The sequence below is a fragment of the Canis aureus genome, chromosome 24 (assembly GCF_053574225.1).
Source record: "Canis aureus isolate CA01 chromosome 24, VMU_Caureus_v.1.0, whole genome shotgun sequence".
Taxonomy (NCBI): Eukaryota; Metazoa; Chordata; class Mammalia; order Carnivora; family Canidae; genus Canis; species Canis aureus.
The window spans coordinates 46100860-46119958 of record NC_135634.1 but is presented as its reverse complement, the minus strand read 5'-3'; the positions used below and the strand labels follow the sequence as shown (position 1 = coordinate 46119958).

The 19099-nt window shown below is 37.5% G+C and overlaps 1 protein-coding gene across 7 annotated transcripts in view; it reads left to right on the top strand.

The window, feature by feature from the left end:
- The window catches only part of USP40 (ubiquitin specific peptidase 40), a 77849-nt gene that overhangs the window by 15253 nt on the left and 43497 nt on the right, over positions 1-19099 (top strand). For all 7 annotated transcript variants that reach the window (XR_013363411.1, XR_013363412.1, XM_077869292.1 and 4 more), the window contains 4 exons: positions 254-382; positions 6953-7051; positions 9079-9186; positions 18124-18424. Coding sequence is in view for 5 of the 7 variants with exons in the window: in XM_077869292.1 (XP_077725418.1) it covers positions 254-382; positions 6953-7051; positions 9079-9186; positions 18124-18424 (637 nt within the window). In the remaining 2 variants the exon portion in view is untranslated. The remainder of the gene's footprint in view (positions 1-253; positions 383-6952; positions 7052-9078; positions 9187-18123; positions 18425-19099) is intronic.

Genomic DNA, 19099 nt, shown 5'->3' with positions numbered 1-19099 from the left:
TATTTTCTGTGTTTTCATGGTTAAGAGGCAGAATTTGCTTAGTTGTTGTGTGATTAGTGTTAGATGAATGATTGTTTTCAGTCTAAGAATTAAAAATTTTTAAATTTAAAGCCAATTGTTCAAATTTATATTAATTTATCCTTAAATAATAATAAACAAGTCTCTTATTTTAAGAGTGAAATTCTTTCTTTCTGGTAATGTATCTTCCCATTTTACTTAAACCATCACCGTTTATGCTCTTTTTTTCTCATAGAGTGACACGGATGACTTGGAGTATGTATATGAGCTCTTCTCAGTCATAATACACAAAGGTGGCTGCTACGGAGGACATTACCACGTGTATATTAAAGATGTCGATCATCTGGGAAACTGGCAATTTCAAGTAAGCAAAGGGATTAGTTCTAGTCTTACTATTTTGGTGAGGATTATGTTTTGTCATTTATTATAGATAGTTACCCTAGAAAATCTTCATAGGCATAGAAAGTAAATACAGCTAGAAGTTTTAGATTATTTCTGAATAGTTTCATATTTAAAACAACCAGCATAGTAGAAACACCTATATATACTCTTCACCTGTGTCCATCAGTTGTTAACAATTTGTGCAAACAGATACACACAGTTCACATTATCTAATGAGTGCTGAGCCATCTTAAGGCAAGCTGAAGACACCAGGCTCCTTTCCTTCTAAATCCTTCAGTGTTTATCTCCTGAGAACAAGGGTGTTCCCTTCCATAAGCATAGATCAAAATCAGAAACTTTAACATTGAAATGATATTACACTCTAATAGAGAGTTTATCTTCAGATTCTAACTGTTGACTCATCCAGATCCCTTACAGCATTTACATCCAGATCCTTTACAGCATTTTCTTCCCCTCTCTAGTGTCAAGTGCAGGGCCCTGCATTATATTGAGTTAGCATCTCTCTTAGGGCTCCTGTAATTAGTAACTGTTCCTCAGCCTCTCTTTGTCTTTCATGGCACCAGCCAAAGATGGTAACAATTTTCCTCCTATATGGTCTTCTAAAAGTTTTATAGTTTTGCCTTTTACATTAAAACTTCTCAGTCTTTCTGGAATGGTTTCCTATGAATGGTGTGTAATTTTTTTTTAACTCGGTTGCCCATTACCATTTATTGAATAGTTCTTTCTTTCCCCACCAATCCACAGTGCCAGTTCTATCAATTGTTTATGTATGACTCTTTTTTCTATTCCTAGGCCAATACCACATTGTTAATCTCTTGAAGCATCATAATAAGTCATGATACCTGGTAGAGCAAGTCTCCCTATATGGTGTTATTCTTCAGGAATCTTGGCCTTTTATTCTTCTGTGAACATTTCTAGAATTAGCTTGTCACACACATGCAACACCCATTCTCAGAAGTAGGAGAGTTTTGAACCTGCATATATAAGCCAGACATATCTTTTCATATTTTAGAGCTTACTATAAAAAAATTTTGATATTTTTCTTAAGAATTTGCAGATGTTCTGAGGGAGAGTGCTACCTGGAAGTCTAGTTCCAATTATTTGCAATGGGAAGAATCAAAGTGTGTCACTCAACAAATCCGAACTCTCAGTCAGTTTTCTAACATGTAACTAAAACCCAGTGAAATGTCCCAGTGAAATGTACGTTCAAACCATTGTGGTAGGATGTAGAATTTACAACATCTTCCTGATTGTCAGACAGTTGGTATTGTTAATGAATAGTTGCACCACATGTAGTAATACAGCCTCTCTTGGCGCCAGCAGTGTTCCAGATGCACTTTCTCTTTGTTGGCATCATCTGCTTTTCAGAACATCTGTCTGCATTTCTGATGCTCCATCCATTGTACTTTGATATTAAAAAGCATTTGGATAATAAAGAAGTCAGACTTGGTTTGTATATGTGCTGCCGAAGCGAGCACAAAGTCAGACTTGGTTTGATATTTATCAGGGAGATGTTGACTAGGGAGATGTTCTGTGGGGCTGTGTCTGAACTTTGTATTTTTTGGACTATTTGTGGCTAGTCTATGAAATGTAGTTACCATTAGTAACTACTATTATTGATTTTTATCAACCAGCCATCTTGCTAAACCCTCTTATGTTGCAGACATCTTTGGAGAAAGACTTGTTTCACTCTTTCCAGCCCTTTACCTTCCATTTCGTTCAGCTGAGAATGCCATACAAGCAACACTTTCAGATGCTTGTGCCACGTTTGCCAAGACAGTAGTTTGTGGGACACATTCTCAGTCAGATAAAGGGAAGATCTGCCCGCAGGGTTTCTGTGCCTAATTGGAGCTGATTCCTATCGTGCTGCCTTTCTTCGCTGCTTGCTTAGTTGCCAGGATCCTGTAGTAGAGAGCTCAGGTTCTCTAGAGCAGCCTCCTCGCCCCTCCTGCCCACCAATTATATTACTTTAATTTCATTCTCTATATAAGATGATGTTGAAGGCTTTTTTTAGATTCTGGTATAAGCTTGTGAACAGATCTAATAAATATTTATCATGTGGTCCATTCCTTTTCTTTGCCTGGCCCACTATAGTCCTGGCTTCTTTTTTCCAGGTGTGCCTTCATCTGTGTAACCTTTCTTCCCAATGTTGCCCTGTCTCTTTAGTCTGGGAAAGTGCTCCCACTTTCTGCCCTGGTTTGCTTCCAGCTCGAGGAGTATGCCTCTGCTCTCCTAAGCACTTGCTGCTTTTGTTCAGCCACTGTACGATTTCCAGCACTTTTATAGTTAGATTTATCGTCAGTCTTTGATGCATAAAATAGTTATTTGCAGTTTCATTTTCCAGGTTATCATTGAGATCATGCACAGAGGAAGCCTTATACAGCAGTGAGGTCGTGTGTCTCAAGCGATGATCTTCCCTTCTATGTCTTTGTTCTGGCTAGTGTTTCTTTGGACGTCTTTGCCCTTTCGTGTCCATTTCCTCAGAATCGATTCACTCTTTTCTGGCATCATCAGGCTCTTTTGGTTCTGGTGTGTGACTCAGGAGGGCAGACAGGCACTCTTTCATTGGTTTTACTCTCCACACTGCTCTGCTCTCGAAGCTCTGTTATATCAGCAAGGTCCTCCTCAGGGCTTAAATAATGATCAAAGGATAGCTTTCCATTGGTGTTTAGTATATTTTAATATTTTGCCTTTACGCCTTCTATGAAGCATCCTGTTTGTTACATTTTTTTTTCTGTTTGTTACATTTTTTTTCCTTCTTCCACAATCACTACTTTTTCATCCAGAGTTCTATGGTGTTCAAATAATGAGTAGTGCTTTACGGATTTCAACTTTAGTATGCATACCTGCTGGACCCTGCTTGTCTTTTTTTTTTGCTTGTCTTTTTATTACCATTATCCTGAGAGATTTCTTGTGTCTAGAGACCTGGGATTCCAAATATTCTAAGCATAGCCAGATAGTGTTCTTTCTGCTTATAGTTTGGCAATTTCTTCTTCCCTTTCAAGTAGCTGTTCCCTGCATTCATGAAGTTCTTTAGTAGAAACCATCTGCAAAGAAACAATTTTCGTGACCAATCAGGTATCATTTTCCCTGGTTTAAAGGCAGCGTTTCAGGGCACCTGGCTGGCTTAGTTGGTGGAACATGCATCTCTTGATCTCAGGGTCATAAGTTTGAGCCCCATGTTAAGGGTAGAGTTTACTTAATAATAATAAAGGCAACATTTCAGTCTCTCTTTGTCTAGAAGAAGATGCCTTTCTTCTAGTATGGAGGCCTTTAACTATTCAAAATGTGACTCTAGATCTGGCTGTGAAAAGGAGACTGATCTTTGCTTTCTGCTTCCTGAGAGCCCTTTTACTTCATTGATGGTTGGTATCACTTTGAACATTATCTTGCACATTTGAAGAAGTGGGTGAGAGAAGGCTCCACAGCAACTCACAATAGGCAGCCCGGAACTAGTTCCTACTCTCCCAATAAGGCTAAGGTTGGGCACTGGCAGAGTGGAGGAGGACTGGGTCTAGCCTGTTTGTCATCTGTACCAGCCTGTCAGATAAGGGGCAGTACTGGCATGCCTCTGCGCTTGCACCATTTTTAAATCTCTTATTCCTTAGTCATGTCTTTAAACATATTAAACATGCTATTTTATTAATCTTATAATCATAGTATCTGAAGACTTTGTAGGTCTTATTTGGATATCTGTTGATTTTATTTCCTTGTGATTTTGTTATTTTAGACTATAGCCTTGGTTGATTGGTTTTTGTTTTTTAAGATTCTGTTTAGGGGCACCTGGGTAGCTCAGTGGTTGAGCATCTGCCTTTGGCTCAGGTCATGATCTTGGGGTCCTGGGATCAAGTTCCGCATCGGGCTCCGCACAAGAAGCCTGCTTCTCTCTCTGCCTGTGTCTCTGCCTCTCTCTGTGTGTCTCTCATGAATAAATAAAGTCTTTTTAAGAAAAAGACTTTATTTATTTGACGGCACAAGCAAGGGGAGTTGCAGGCAGAAGGAGAGGGGGAAGCAGTCACCCTGCTGAGCAAGGAGTCCAATGTGGGGCTCTATTCCAAGATCCTGGGTTTGAGACCTAAGCCGAAGGCAGATGCTTAACCAACTGAGCCACCCAAGCACCCCGGTTGGTTGGTTTTTTAAGAACATGATTTACTAAAGTAATTTGGGGGCTGAGTTGAAAGTGCCTTCCTCCAAGAAAGGCAAGTGTTTGTCTCTACCACATGCCTGGAGTCACTTCAGACCCTTAACTTGAAAATCAGATCTTAGGACTTAGTGGTTTTAGAGCCATGCATCTAGTATGAATTTGGACCACAAACACACATGGGCACATGAGGACCTACTTGTGAGTACAAATTATTAGAGATGGGTTTTTTTGTTTTTTTTTGTTTTTTTTTGTTTTAATTTCAATTATTTATTCATGAGAGGCACAGAGAGAAAGAGAGAGAGAGGCAGAGACACAGGCAGAGGGAGAAGCAGGCTCCATGCAGGGAGCCCCAGGTGGGACTTGATCCCGGGACTCCAGGATCATGCCCTGGGCTGAAGGCGGTGCTAAACCACTGAACCACGTGGGCTGCCCCAAGAGATGTTTTTCTACCTTCATCTAGTATCAAGGTCAAAGCAAGCCAGTTCCTCATTGTTCTTTATTGTGGCATAGATTTTTTTTCTATGTCGAGTTTATACAGATAGTATAGCTCATTCCTTCTAGCTGTCTGCTGAAGTCTATTTTTGTGGTATAATTAAAAAGTATATACTTGGCACCTGGATGGCTCAGTCAGTTAAGTGTCCAACTCATTATTTCAGGTCAAGCCATGATGTCATGAGTCATAAGAGTGAGCCAGTCATCGGCCTCCACTCTCAGCAGGGAGTCTGCTTGAGATTCTCTCCCCCTCTCCCTCTGCCACTCCTGACCCCACTCTCTCTCTCTCTAAAATAAATACATCTTAAAAAAAAAAAAGTATATACTTGGTCTTTGTTCCAAGTTCCTGGAATAGAGGTCCTTGAGGTTTCGTAAGTGATAAGCATGTCTTTTGTTGTTCATAATGAACCCCTTTCAAGCATATTGAATTCATGCTAATGGATGACTTGATGGTGACCTAGATATCTTCAGAATGAGGGCTGGTCACCAAAAGAAACAACCATGTACAGAGGATTGGTGATGTTAGCCACAGCTCCTGACCTGAGGAAGGAAGAGGGGCTGATGATCGAATTTAGTTAATCAGTCATGCCTGCATGTTGAAACTTTGATTAAAACTCTGAAACGAGATTAAGGGAGCTTCTGGGCTGGCAAACACATCCACATGCAGGGATGGTGGTCACCCTGGCTCCACAGGGACAGAGGCTCCTCTTGGGGCCTTTCTTGACCTCAGCCTATGTACATCTTCATCTGGCTATTCATTTATATCCTTTGTGCTAAACTATAGACATGCATATAAGTTTCTGGGTTCTCTAAGCATTACGGGAAATTACCAAACCTGAAATAGAGGTTGTAGGAACCATAAAATTTGTAATCACCCAGGCAGAAGTACAGATGGCCTGGGACCCCATTTGTGGCTGTTGTCTGAAATGGGATCAGTTTTGCAGGACTGTGTGAAGTTAGTATCAGAACTGAACCAAATTGTGCCCCCCATATGGGTCAGAGGACTGGAGAACTGGTTGTTTGGAAAACCAATCATTTAACTCTATACTTTGGGATGTACTTGGGTTTTTGTCTCCCAAAACTCATCCTATATGAGCATCAAAGTGGAAACTGTCAGCAGGTTTCAGTGTCAGCTGTCATAGCTGGTGGCCTTAACTCTGGATTTCCTCCCTGAATTCCCATTTCCCTTGTTCTCTGAGGATTTCCCTGATATTCTCTTGCTAATTCAATGTGTATTTTAAAAAGATGCCTTTTTGTTTTGTTGTGTTTACTTTACCCAGCATTTTTGGTAATTGTTCAGTAGAATGGTTGTATTTAGTCTACCATTTTCTTTTGCTATTTCTTTTTATTTTTGTCTTGTGTTATTAGGTCTATTGTATTTATGGCTGTAAGCCAAATTAAAATACTTTTGCAAGATGAGATGTAAAAAAAAAAAAAAATCAATAAAAATACCTTATTTTGACATGTTCCCGAGTAACTTCATACAGTAGGGTGCAGAGTTTGGATGATAGGAAATAGAATCGAGCACTAAGCTGCACCTGCCAAGGACATATAACATGTCAGAATTCGTAGGGTGCAGCGGAAGTAACACTTACCAGCAACCTGTCAGGACCTACTGTATGTGTGTTGCCCTGGAAGTTTATCTTACAGTCCCATTCACAGATAATGCCAAAGAAGTTAAATATTTTGTCCAGGATTAGTCGCAGAGCTGGAATTCAAACCTGGTCTGCTGGACTCCAAAGTATACATAACTTATTACAGTGTTTTCATCATTTCTCCATCTTGAAACTTCCATGGCACAAACATTTCTATTTTATTTTATTTTATTTTTTTCTATTTTATTAATTACCTTTTAAGGAGTTAATGATAAAAACCTTTTATTGTTTTCCTTTCTAGGAGGAAAAAAGCAAACCAGGTATGAATTTAAAAGATCTCCAGAATGAAGAAGAGATTGATGATGATCCCTTGATAATTCTAAAAGCAATCTTACTACAGGTAAAGAAAGAGTTTATATTTATGTATGTTTGGTTCAGACATGCATGTAAAGTGTGAAAGTTCATTGATAGAACTGGGACTATTCATAGTCTTTTTTTCTTTGGGACATTTTCTGTGCCTGTTTTTACATTTTGTTTATTGGAGACCTTCTGGTTATAAAAAAATTCATATTTGTAGTAGGAAATTTTGAGAAAAAATTAGGAAATATATAAAAAGTATAAAAGAATAAAAATATTAGTAAACCAAGTACCCAGTCACTGTTAACACTTTGATGTATATATAGTCTTTGCATTCTGTCTTTTGTTTATGTGCATATATTGGGATTGAGATATGGGGTTTTGGTATTACTATCCTTTTAAATAGAATTGGGATTTACCATACGTATTGTTTTGGCATTTGCTATTTCCCCATGTTTTCCTTCTACTGTCTGCTGTTCCTGAAGTTATGTCCCCTTTTTCATTCCTTATATTCATGTACTGATAATGCCTCAAGTGTATGACTTTCAATGTTTGCTTAGTGCTGTGTTGTAAAGGTGGTAGGTCTCCTTTCATGTGTTTATCCATTCTTTTTTTTTTTTAATTTTTATTTATTTATGATAGTCACAGAGAGAGAGAGAGGCAGAGACATAGGCAGAGGGAGAAGCAGGCTCCATGCACCAGGAGCCCGACGTGGGATTTGATCCCCGGTCTCCAGGATCGCGCCCTGGGCCAAAGGCAGGCGCTAAACCCCTGCGCCACCCAGGGATCCCTGTTTATCCATTCTTACAAAGAATTTTTCTTAACTCTATCCGACGAACCTAGACTGGTCTGTGGCCACTGTATCTGTGTGCTGGGGCTGTTGTCACTAAGGACCAAAGACTGGGGGGCTTAAGCCACAGAAATTTATTTTCTCATAGTTGTGGAGGCTGGAAGTCGAAAAATGAAGGTGCCAGCAGGTTTGTTCTCTCCTGAGGCCTCTCCTGGGCTGGCAGATGGCTACCTTCTCGCTTTGTGCTCATGTGGCCTTTCCTCTGTGCCTCTGCATCCCTTGCATCTGTGTGTCTATATTTCTACTCCGTATAAGGACACCAGTCAAAATGGACTGGGACCCACCCTGATGACCTCATTTTTAATGTAATCAATTCTTTAAAGGCCCAATCCAAATAGAGTCATAGTTGAAACCTTGAGGGTCAAAGAGTCAACATATAAATTTGGGGAGAGGGGGACAGACACATTTCAGCCCAAAACAGAAACTTACTCCCTTTTAGAACTTGTTTACATTTAGAATCATTCAGAAGAGATCTTGATAATTCTTTTTTTGCACTTAAATGTTTCTTGTAAAAATCCCACAAAATATCAGGAATTTACCAAACCTCAGAATACTCTTTGGGTTATTGCTCTTTAAATGTTTAAACTTGAGGCGCTTAAGTGGCTCAGTAGTTGAATGTCCAACTTTTGATTTTGGCTCAGGTCATGAGATCAAGCCCTGCCTTAGGCGCACTCAGTGGGAGTCTGCTTGAGATTCTTTCTCTCCTTTTCCCTCTGCCCCTCCTGTTCATGCATGCACTCTCTAAAATAAATAAATCATTAAAAATAAATAAATGTTTTAACTTTGGTACAGGAAAGCACAATTCAAGTTTAAATCTACCTTTTTTTTTTTTTTAAGATTTTATATTTATTTATTTATTTACTTAACACAGGGAAAGAGAGGGGAGGGGAGAACACAAGCAGTGGGGGCGGCAGGCAGGAGAGGGAGAAGCAGACTCCCCCTGAGCAGGGAGCCCGATGTGGGGCTCGATCCCAGGACCCTAGGATCATGACCTGTGCTGAAGGCAGATGCTCAACCCACTGAGCCACCCCTGCTCCCCTTAATCTACTTTTTTGAAATTTATCTTGAAACAATTATGGTTGATCCACTTACATGTATGCTGTCTTAGGCACATTTAATTAGATATAATTCTGTTGGTCCCTTGAACTCATAAATGTTATGGTTTCATCTCCTCTCATTTTCTTAAATGACTGGTTTTTTTTTTTTTTTTTTTCCACAAGGAGGAGAGTAATCTAATTCCTGTTGATCAGTTGGGCCAGAAACTCTTGAAAAAGATAGGAATGTCTTGGAACAAGAAGTACAGAAAACAGTATGGACCACTGAGAAAGGTAATGCATGACATCTGTATGGGACTCCTGTCCAGGAAATTTTATTATGTGATCCCTTTGCAATGAAAATTAAGGTGAAAATAAAATCAGTATTTTTATTTAATGGTTAAAGTTAAGTTACTTATTAAGTGTTATTAAATAACTTATCGTAGAATCAAGAAGTAAGCCGGAAAAGGAGAAAGACTTGTAATATAAAGCAAAAAATGTCAAGATGTTCATACTCTAAAGCTCATCATTTTACTTACAGAAATGCCTTAGGGTGTTCCCACAATTTTCCCATGGTCTTTCTTTTACACATAATCCTGTTAAACTTGGTGTTTCGGAGGCTGTGAAATTAGATGCAAAAACTGAACACAAGTGAATAACTTGACTGAAAAACACAGTAACACTTAGTAAATATTTTGGAGCTATTTCTTAGAGGAGCAAAGAGCTCACACACTTCATTAAGTGTTTAAGTGCATCTTTTAATTAGACCACACTTCAGAAATGAATGTTTGGCTTAATGATTCTGAGACCATAGGTTTTAAGGTTTCATTTAAAGTGATTGGGTCACTCTCTCTATATTGTACTCTTAAATGTGATATTAGCTATGCAGGTTTTTAAAATATATATATATATATGCCTTTTATTATAAGTTTGAAGGAGTTAGCTTTTATTCATAGTTGATGGCTAGTTATCTTGAGTAGAGGTTGGGTTTTATCAAATGCTGACTGGTTTTTATTGTATACCTTTTATTATGTTAACGCAGTGAATTCCATCGACCTTTTCAATCTTGAGCAAATCTTAGACTTCTGAGACAAACTCCACTTGGTCAAGAAATTTTATGTATTGCTATATTCATTTGACTCATATTTAGAATTTTTGTTTCTACATTTTTGAGAGGTATTAGTCTGGCTCTTTTTTGTGGTTGTCAGATTTTAGCATCAGGGTTATATAGGACTCATAGGAGAAGTTGGGAAACACTCCCTTTTTTTATATCCTTGGGAAGAATTTAAGATTTTTTTTCTTAAATGTTTGGTGAAGCTGTTGAGACTTGAAAATTTTTTTATTTTTAATTCCAGTGTAGTTAACATGCAGTGTTATATTAGTTTCAGTTGTAAAATGTAGAGACTCAGCAGTTCTGTATATTACTCAGTGCTAAGTGTCTTCTTAATCCCCTTCACCTACCTTCTCCATCTCCCACCCACCGCCCCCCTGGTAACCATCAGTTTGTTCTCTCTTGTTAAGAGTATGTTACTTGGTCTGTCTCTTTTTTCCCCCTTTGTTCATTTGTTTCTTTTTTAAATTCCACATATGAGTGAAATCACATGGTATTTGTGTTTCTCTGACTGGCTTATCCTAGCATAATACACTCCATCTCCATCCATGTTGTTGCAAATGGCAAGAGATCATTTTTGTTTTGTTTTGTTTTGTTTTGTTTTGTTTTATGGCTAATATCCATTATATATAAATATCATATCTTCTTTATCTATTCATCTATCGAGGGACACTTGGGCTGCTTCCATGGTTGGACTGTTATAAATAATGCTGCAATAAACACAGGGTTGCATGTATCCCTTCAAATTAGTGTTTTTGTATTCTTTGGGTAAATTCGGTAGTGTGATTACTGGATCATAGGGTAGTTCTATTTTTAACTTTTTGAGGACCCTCCGTACTGTTTTCCACAGTGGCTGAACTGCACCAACAGTACGAGGTTTCCTTTTTCTCCATATCTTTGCCAACACTTGTTTCTTATCTTTTTATTTTAGCCATTCTGACAGATGTGAGGTGATATTTTTTGAGGTTTTGATTTGCATTTCCCTGGTGCTGAGTGATGTTGAGCATCTTTTCATGAATCTCTTGGCCATCTGGGTGTCTTTTTGGGGGAAAATGTCTGTTCATGTCTTCTGTCCATTTTATAATTGGATTATTTTATTTTAGTGTTGCATTGTAGAGTTCTTTATATATTTTGGATACTAACCTTTTATTGGGTATATCATTTGCAAATATCTTCTCCCATTCAGTAGGTTGTCTTTTAGTTTTGTTATTTCCTTCACTGGCCAGAAGTTTTTTATTTTTAGGTTCCCTTCCCTCAGGAGACATATCTATATCTAGAAGGATGTTGCTACAACTAGTGTCAGAGAAATTTCTGTCTGTGGTCTCTCTTCTAGGGTTTTTAAGATTTTAGGTCTCACATTTAGGTCTTTAATCCATTTTGAATTTATTTTTGTGGTATGGTGTAAGAAAGTGGCCCAGTTTACCTCCTTTTCATGTAGCTGTCCAGTTTTCTCAGTACCATTTATTGAAGAGACCCTCTTTATCCCATTGCATGTTCTTGCCTCCTTTGTCAAAGATTAGTTGAGCCGTCAAGTTTTCTCAGTACAATTTATTGAAAAGACCCTCTTTGTCCCATTGCATATTCTTGCCTCCTTTGTCAAAGATTAGTTGATCATGTAATTGTGGGTTTATTTCTGGGCTTTCTGTTCTATTGAGACCTGAAATTTTTTTGGAGTAAGGTTTTTTAATTATAGTTTAAATTTATTTGATTGTAGTATTATTTAGATTTTCTCTTCTTGGGTTATTTTGGAAAATTGTGGGTTTTTTTTAAGGAATTTGTTATTTTCTCTGTGATGTCAAATTTATTGGCATAAAGTTATTCACAATACTCCATATTCTCTGGTGTCTATAGTACCTGAAATTATTTCCTGTTTCATTCTTAGTAATTCGTATTTTCTCACTTTTTTTTTCATCAGTCTTTTTCTTGGTATTTATCAAGTTTATTAAGCTTTTAAAAAACAAACTTTTGCCTCTGTTGATTTTCTGTATTGCTCATCTATTTTTTTTTTAATTTTTCAAAAAATTTTTTATTTATGATAGTCACACAGACAGAGAGAGAGAGAGAGAGAGAGGCAAAGACACAGGCAGAGGGAGAAGCAGGCTCCATGCACCGGGAGCCCGACCTGGGATTCGATCCCGGGTCTCCAGGATCGCACCCTGGGCCAAAGGCAAGCGCCAAACCGCTGAACCACCCAGGGATCCCTATTTTCTATCTCATTGATTTTTGCTCTTGTTTTTAGTTATTTCCTTCCTTTTTCTTTCAGGGATTTAATTTGATCAACTTTTTTCTAGCTTCCTGAGTTGATGTTTCAATTGTTTTTGAACTTTTTTTTTTCTTTTTTTTTAAGATTTTACTTATTTATTCATGAGAGACACAGAGAGAGACAGAGACACAGAGGGAGAAGCAAGCCCCGTGCGGGGAGCCTGATGTGGGACTCAATCCCAAGTCTCCAGGATCACACGCTGGGCTGAAGGTGGCGCCAAACCGCTGAGCCACCTGGGCTGCCCTTGAACATTTTTATTTTTATTTTTATTTATTTATTTTTTAAAGATCTTATTTATTTATTCATAGAGACAGAGAGAGGCAGAGACACAGGCAGAGGGAGAAGCAGGCATCATACAGAGAGCCTGACGTGGGACTCGATCCAGGGTCTCTAGGATCACGCTGAGCCACCTGCGCTGCCCTTGAACCTTTTTAATACAAGCTTTTAAAGCTATAAATTTCCTTCTAAGTACTAACTTAGCTGCAGCCCAATTTGGCATGTTTTCATTATCATTCCACTCAAAATATTTTGTAATTTCCTTTGATTTTTTTTGGAATTGTGTTGCTTAATTTCCAAATATTTTAGGATTTCTTTTTTCTTATGTCTGTAAGTTGATCTCTAGTTAATTTCATTGTACTCTGAGAACATACTGTCTGTGATTTTAGTTCTTTTGAATTTATTGAGACTTGTTTCACACTTCAGAATATGGTCTGTGTGGCTGTGTATTGTGTATTCACTGGAAAACTTATTTTCTGCAGTTGTTGGGTATATTGCTTTGTAAATGTCAACTATGTCCAGTTGGTTAATGGTGTTTGTATTTCTTCTCTGTCCTTACTAATTTTTCTTTTTTTTTATTTGGCTTTATCAATTACTAGGAGAGTGGTTTAAATCTCCAACTATAATTGTGGATTTGTCCCTCCCTTTACTTTGGACAATTTTGCTTCATGTGCAAAAAAGTTATATTATTAGAAGTTATATTATTAGATGCATACAACACATTTTTTATTTTTATGGCCTCCTGACATACAGTGCCCTCCTTTATCTCTGCTAGTATTCTTTGCCTTAAAAATTTACCTTGTCTGCTATTAATGTAACCCTGCAAGCTTTTGTATACAATTGTGTCTCTTGCAAACAGTATAGAGTTGGTTCTTAATTATTTTAGAAAATCGTGATTTTTAAGTAAATTGTTCTTTTATTTAAAGTAAAATTTGGGGCATCCCCGGTGGCTCAGTGGTTTAGTGCCGCCTTCAGCCCAGGGCCTGATCCTGGAGACCCAGGATCGAGTTCCACGTTGGGCTCCCTGCATGGAGCCTGCTTCTCCCTATGCCTGTGTCTCTGCCTCTCCTCTCTTTCTCTCTCTCTCTCTCTGTCATGAATAAATGAATAAAATCTCAAAAAAAAAAAAAAAAAGTAAAATTTGTTAGCATAAAGTTGTTTGAAATATCACCATATTACCATTATAAAGTCCATAGGAACAGATGTTATGTTCCTTCTTTCATTTTTGATATTGATCATTTATGTGTTTTAGCTTTCTTTTTCATCAGTCTTGCTAGAGGTTTATCACATCTATTAAACTCTTCAAAAAAGCAGCTTTGTATTTGTTGATTCTTTTCTACTGTTCATCTGTTTTCTGTGAGATAATAGTTTGATAGTTTCTTTAGGTTAAAATGTGTAGCCCACTTTTTTTTTTTTAAGATTTTATTTATTAATGAGAGACCGAGAGAGAAAGAGGCAGAGACACAGGCAGAGGGAGAAGCAGGCTCCATGCAGGGAGCCCGATGTGGGACTCAATCCCAGGACTCCAGGATCACGCTCTGGGCTGAAGGCAGGCTCTCAACCTCTGAGCCACCCAGGTGTCCCAGTCCATTTGTTTTTTTTTGTTTTGTTTTTTGTTTTAAGATTTTATTTATTTATTCATGAGAGACACAGAGAGAGAGACACAGACAGACAGACACAGGCAGAGGGAAAAGCAGGCTCCGTGCAGGGAGCCCGACGTGGGACTTGATCCCGGGTCTCCAGGATCACACCCTGGGCCAAAGGCAGGCGCTTAACTGCTGAGCCACCCAGGGATTCCCTCCATTTGGTTTTAATGCAGTAATTAATATGGTTGATTTTGAATTTACTATTGAGGTATTTATTTTTTATTTGCCACCTGTTTTTTGCTCCTTCATTCTTCCTTGCCGTTTTGACTAACCAAGTGATTTTTAGTCTTCTTAATCTCCTCTGTTGGCTAATATATTGCTATATTTCTTTAATATTTTTATTCCAGAAGTTATACTGTACATAAATCAATCTTACCACCTACAAATAATAGTATACCACTTTCTGAATAGTGTAAGATGCTCACAGTGGTAGAACTACATTTTCCTACTCTCATCCTATCTGCTGTTGCCTTTTATTGTACCATTACATGTAAATTCCACTCTGTGTTATTTTTATTATTTTTTTTTACTTTAAACACTTAAGCAACTTTTAAAGAAATTAATGAAAAAATAATGTTTTCTATTTATATATTCTGGTATTCATTGCTGCTTCTCACACATTCACTGGTGCATCTAGTTGCATTTCCCTGCAGCCTAACAGAGCTTCAAGTCTTTACAGAATGACCATCTTAGAGTCTTGGTGAAAATATTCTCAGCTCTTGCTAGTTTGATTGAGATCTTTATTTTGGGTACGCCTGGGTGGCTCAGCGGTTGAGTGTCTGCCTTTGGCTCAGGTCATGATCCCGGGATCCTCGATCGAGTCCTACGTCGGGCTCCCTGCATGGAACATGCTTCTCCCTCTGCCTGTGTCTCTGCCTCTTTCTCATGAATAAATAAATTTAAAAATCTTTAAAATAAATAAATAAAAGTTTTTATTGTTTTCCTTTCAGCACCTTAAAGGTGTGTCCTTCCATTATGTTTTGGCTTACATTATTTTGGCTCAGAAGTGTAGTTTCACTTGAACATAATGTGTCTTTTTCTCTGCCTGCTTTTAAGATTTTTTCTTTTTCTTTGTTTTTTAACACTTTTACAATAATATGTCTCTGTATGTTATTTGCTTTGTATTTGCTAAGTTTTATATATTTATAGCTTGAAGTCTCTCTTCAGTTTTGACTATCATATTTTCAGTTTGTCCCATTTTCTCTTTCTTCTCTTTCTAGGACTACAGTTACATATAAATTAGACCATTCAGGATTTCCTCACAGATTATAAGTAACTGGGTTTTTTGTTTTGTTTTGTTTTGTTTCGTTTTCTGATTTTTCCCTCTCCTTCAACTTGGATAGTTTACATTCTTTTTTTTAATTTTTTTTTTATTTTTTAATTTTTTTATTTTACTTTCTTTATCTTCAAGTTCATTGGTTCTTTCTTTGGATATAGCCAATCTTCCATTAAGTCCTGCTATAACTTCTTGTTTAGATGCTGTAGTTTTCGGCTATAGAATTTGCATTTAGCTCTAATTGAGAGTATCCATTTCTCTGCTGAAATTTCCTGTGTGAACCCACTGTGTTCATGAACCTTTCCTGTAAATTAATTTTTGAAGATTAATTGGCTTTATTAAGTTATATAAATTAAATATTTTTAATTAAATATTTTTAATAGCTGTTCACTATCATTTAGATTATTTCTGGGTCTCTTATTAACTTTTATTTCCTTTACGAATTGACTATATCCTTTTTTGATTATAAATCACATTGACCTGTTTGTGTGTCATTTAATTTTATATTGCCTACCAGACATTGTGGATTATATCATTGTTCTTTAAGGAGTTTTGCATTATGCTCTAACAGGATGTTGAATCTCCTTGATCCCACGGAAGCTTCATTTTGGGCTTTGTAGAGTGGGTCTGTTGTAGTAGCAAATGGTGGCCTGTGGGCAGAATATGGCCTGCTGCCGGTTTTGTTTTGTTTTGTTTTGTTTTTGTTTTTGTTTTTGACAGCCCTGAGCTCTAAGAACTGTCTTTACATTTTTAAATGGTTATCTTTTTAAAAGTTATATAGGCACCTACATAATATCCTCAAGTTTGCCTCTTAAACTCACAAAGCCTATAATAGTTACTGTCTGGCCCTTTATAAACTTGCCAGTGATGGCCCTTCTAGGATTTCAGTAGAAAGCCTGAAATGTTTATCTATGCCTCTGTCTTGTCAGGACTTCAATTCCAAGTTCTTTCTACCCAGAAATCTCTGATCAAATCATGAATCTACCAGCTGTTGCTTTCCCTGGAGTTTCTTGGGTTTCAGGCTGTCCATGTACCCATCAGGAGTTAGCCAAGGATTTGAGGGTGATTTGGTATAGATTCAGGATTCCTTAATGTGACTCTTTCAATTTCTAGTCTCGCTGGAATTTTCAAATTGTTTCCTCAGCTCAGTAAGACTACTGCCCTTTGGGGCGCCTGGGTGGTTCAGTTAAGCATCTACCTTCAGCTCAGGTCACGATCTCGGGGTCCTGGGGCTTTCTCTCAAATAAATAAATAAAATATTTTTAAAAAATTTTTAAAAAAGACTGCTGCCCTTTGCTTGAAAACTCTTCAACCATGCACCACTATAAACTGGGAAGCAGGGCAGCCCGGGTGGCTCAGCGGTTTAGCGCCGCCTGCAGCCCAGGGCGTGATCCTGGAGACCCGGGATCGAGTCCCACGTCGGGCTCCCTGAACGGAGCCTGCTTCTCTCTGCCTTTAAAAAGAAAAAATAAATAAATAAATAAACTGGGAAGCAGTGGTTTAATGTAAAACTCACCTAGTTTACTTCCCTCTTGAAGGATTATATCCCCTCTGCCTTATGCCTGTTTTTGGTTATTCTCCAAACATTTGTTTTCATTATTTTGTCCAGAGTTTGTCATTTTTTATTAGAAAAGTTAGTACAATAAAAGTTCTCTGCCATTACGGGACCAGGCTATGGTAAATTTTGAGACTGAAAATTAATACTCATTTCTCAAACAACAGAAAAAAGGGCTAGTAGAGAGTTCATTAAAGTTTTCAAATCATTATTTGTACCTAAACAAATTAGCTATGAAACTGTTTTACCACCTTTTACACACAGTATTGTCTTTGAGGCATATACCTGTTTCCTGATACAGGTATAGGTGATAAAATAATAACTTTGATTAGAGAGTTGGTACTTTCCAAGTGAAAAATAAGAAAGTCACCTTTCCATATTGATTGATGGGCTAAGCAGATGTTGCATATGCCTCCCAAGTGATTTTCCAAATAAACTAAGTTTGTGCTGAGAGAAAAGTTGTTGCAGGGCCACTTAGCAATCAGAGAGTGAGAGGAACATAGGGATGGAAAGGGAGGGTAGGCAGTGAGGAAGAATGCTTTTTTCTTCCCAATCCTTCAGCTAGAACTTAAGAAATCATTTTTGGGATTAAGACATTAGCTTTCTGTGCTTTGATTTCCTGAGCTAACCTGCCAGCTTCCTGGACAGACAACATACGGTTTAGTTAATGTTACATGACATTGGAGGCTTATAATTATTACTTTATTCCAACAGAGTTTGTCTGAGTCACTAGTTTTAAAATTCTCTTATGTAGTACTTCACTCTGTGACTGCTTTTGTTTTGTGCTCTGTATGTGTAGGTTGCTTAAACATCTTGGAAGTGTTTGTTCTAATCTGTTTTAGTAAACTACTTTTTAAAAATGGTGTTAGTAGAGTATAATGAAAATATTCTTTAGACTGTGGCATGGCAGCTTTCTCCCTTGATCTGACTTTCATTAAATGTTTTCTCATGACTCAAATGGATTTCTTTCCCCTCTTAGCTTGCTAGGCCAAAAATAAAGGTAAAGTACAAATATCTAGTCACAGAGAGGAAGATGTAGTTTTTTTATTGTGTCCAATTAAAAAAAAGTTATTAACCTCGTATTTGTTCTTTGTTTCTGTATAGTTCTTACAGCTTCATTCCCAGATATTTCTACTCAGTCCAGATGAAAGTACAGTTAGTCTATTGAAGAACGGTTCTCTCCAGGCTGAGTCTCATTTCCCAAGGAATGATCAACACATTTTCAAGACACTAACTTCAGAATCCCCAGGACTAAATGATGGAACCTCCTGTCCCCACTGGTTTGATATAAATGATTCCAAAGTCCAACCAATCAAGGAAAAGGATATTGAACGGCAGTTTCAGGGAAAAGAAAGTGCCTACATGTTGTTTTATCGGAAATCTCAGTTGCAGAGACCCCCTGAAGGTATGGAAAGAGAAATGTGCCTATACATGATGTTAGAAAATAAATATTGAATGCTATTTGAATTTTTACCCTTTTAAAAGAAAGTTTACTCTTGGAACATTTTTAAGTATTTTCAGGCTAACAGTAAGAAATACATTATGCCAAAAGAAATCCAACAACCTGTTGTTTTATAATTATATATTTATTTTCTCCCTCTCTGATGATACGAGGCCATCCATGGTTGGTGTTTCAAAATTGGTTTTTCTTGGATTGCATAATGGTTTCTTGTTGTGTGGACCAACTTGCATACAATTGCCCTGTGCTTGACTTGGCTCTACCATTTGGGCATGTACTTGTTGCCTTTGAATTGTAAGTGTCCCTTGGTCTTGTTTTTGTATGTTTTCTTTTATTGCCCTCCTTTTTCCTTTCCCTCAAGATAATTAGTGTATTTTATGAGCAATTGAAATATCTTCTTTGTTAAATCTTCTAAGATGGCTTATACTAAACACTGAGACTCACAATGATTAATTTTTTAATGAAACCACTAACATGAATCAGTATGTAAGACTTTGGTCACTCCCCAAAGTCCACTCAAATAAAAAAATCCTCGGAGACATATCTGTAGTTATAAACAGGGTGCTGTTCTTAGGGAATGAGAATAGTAATCATTTTTATAAAGGATAAGAAGAGGAATAC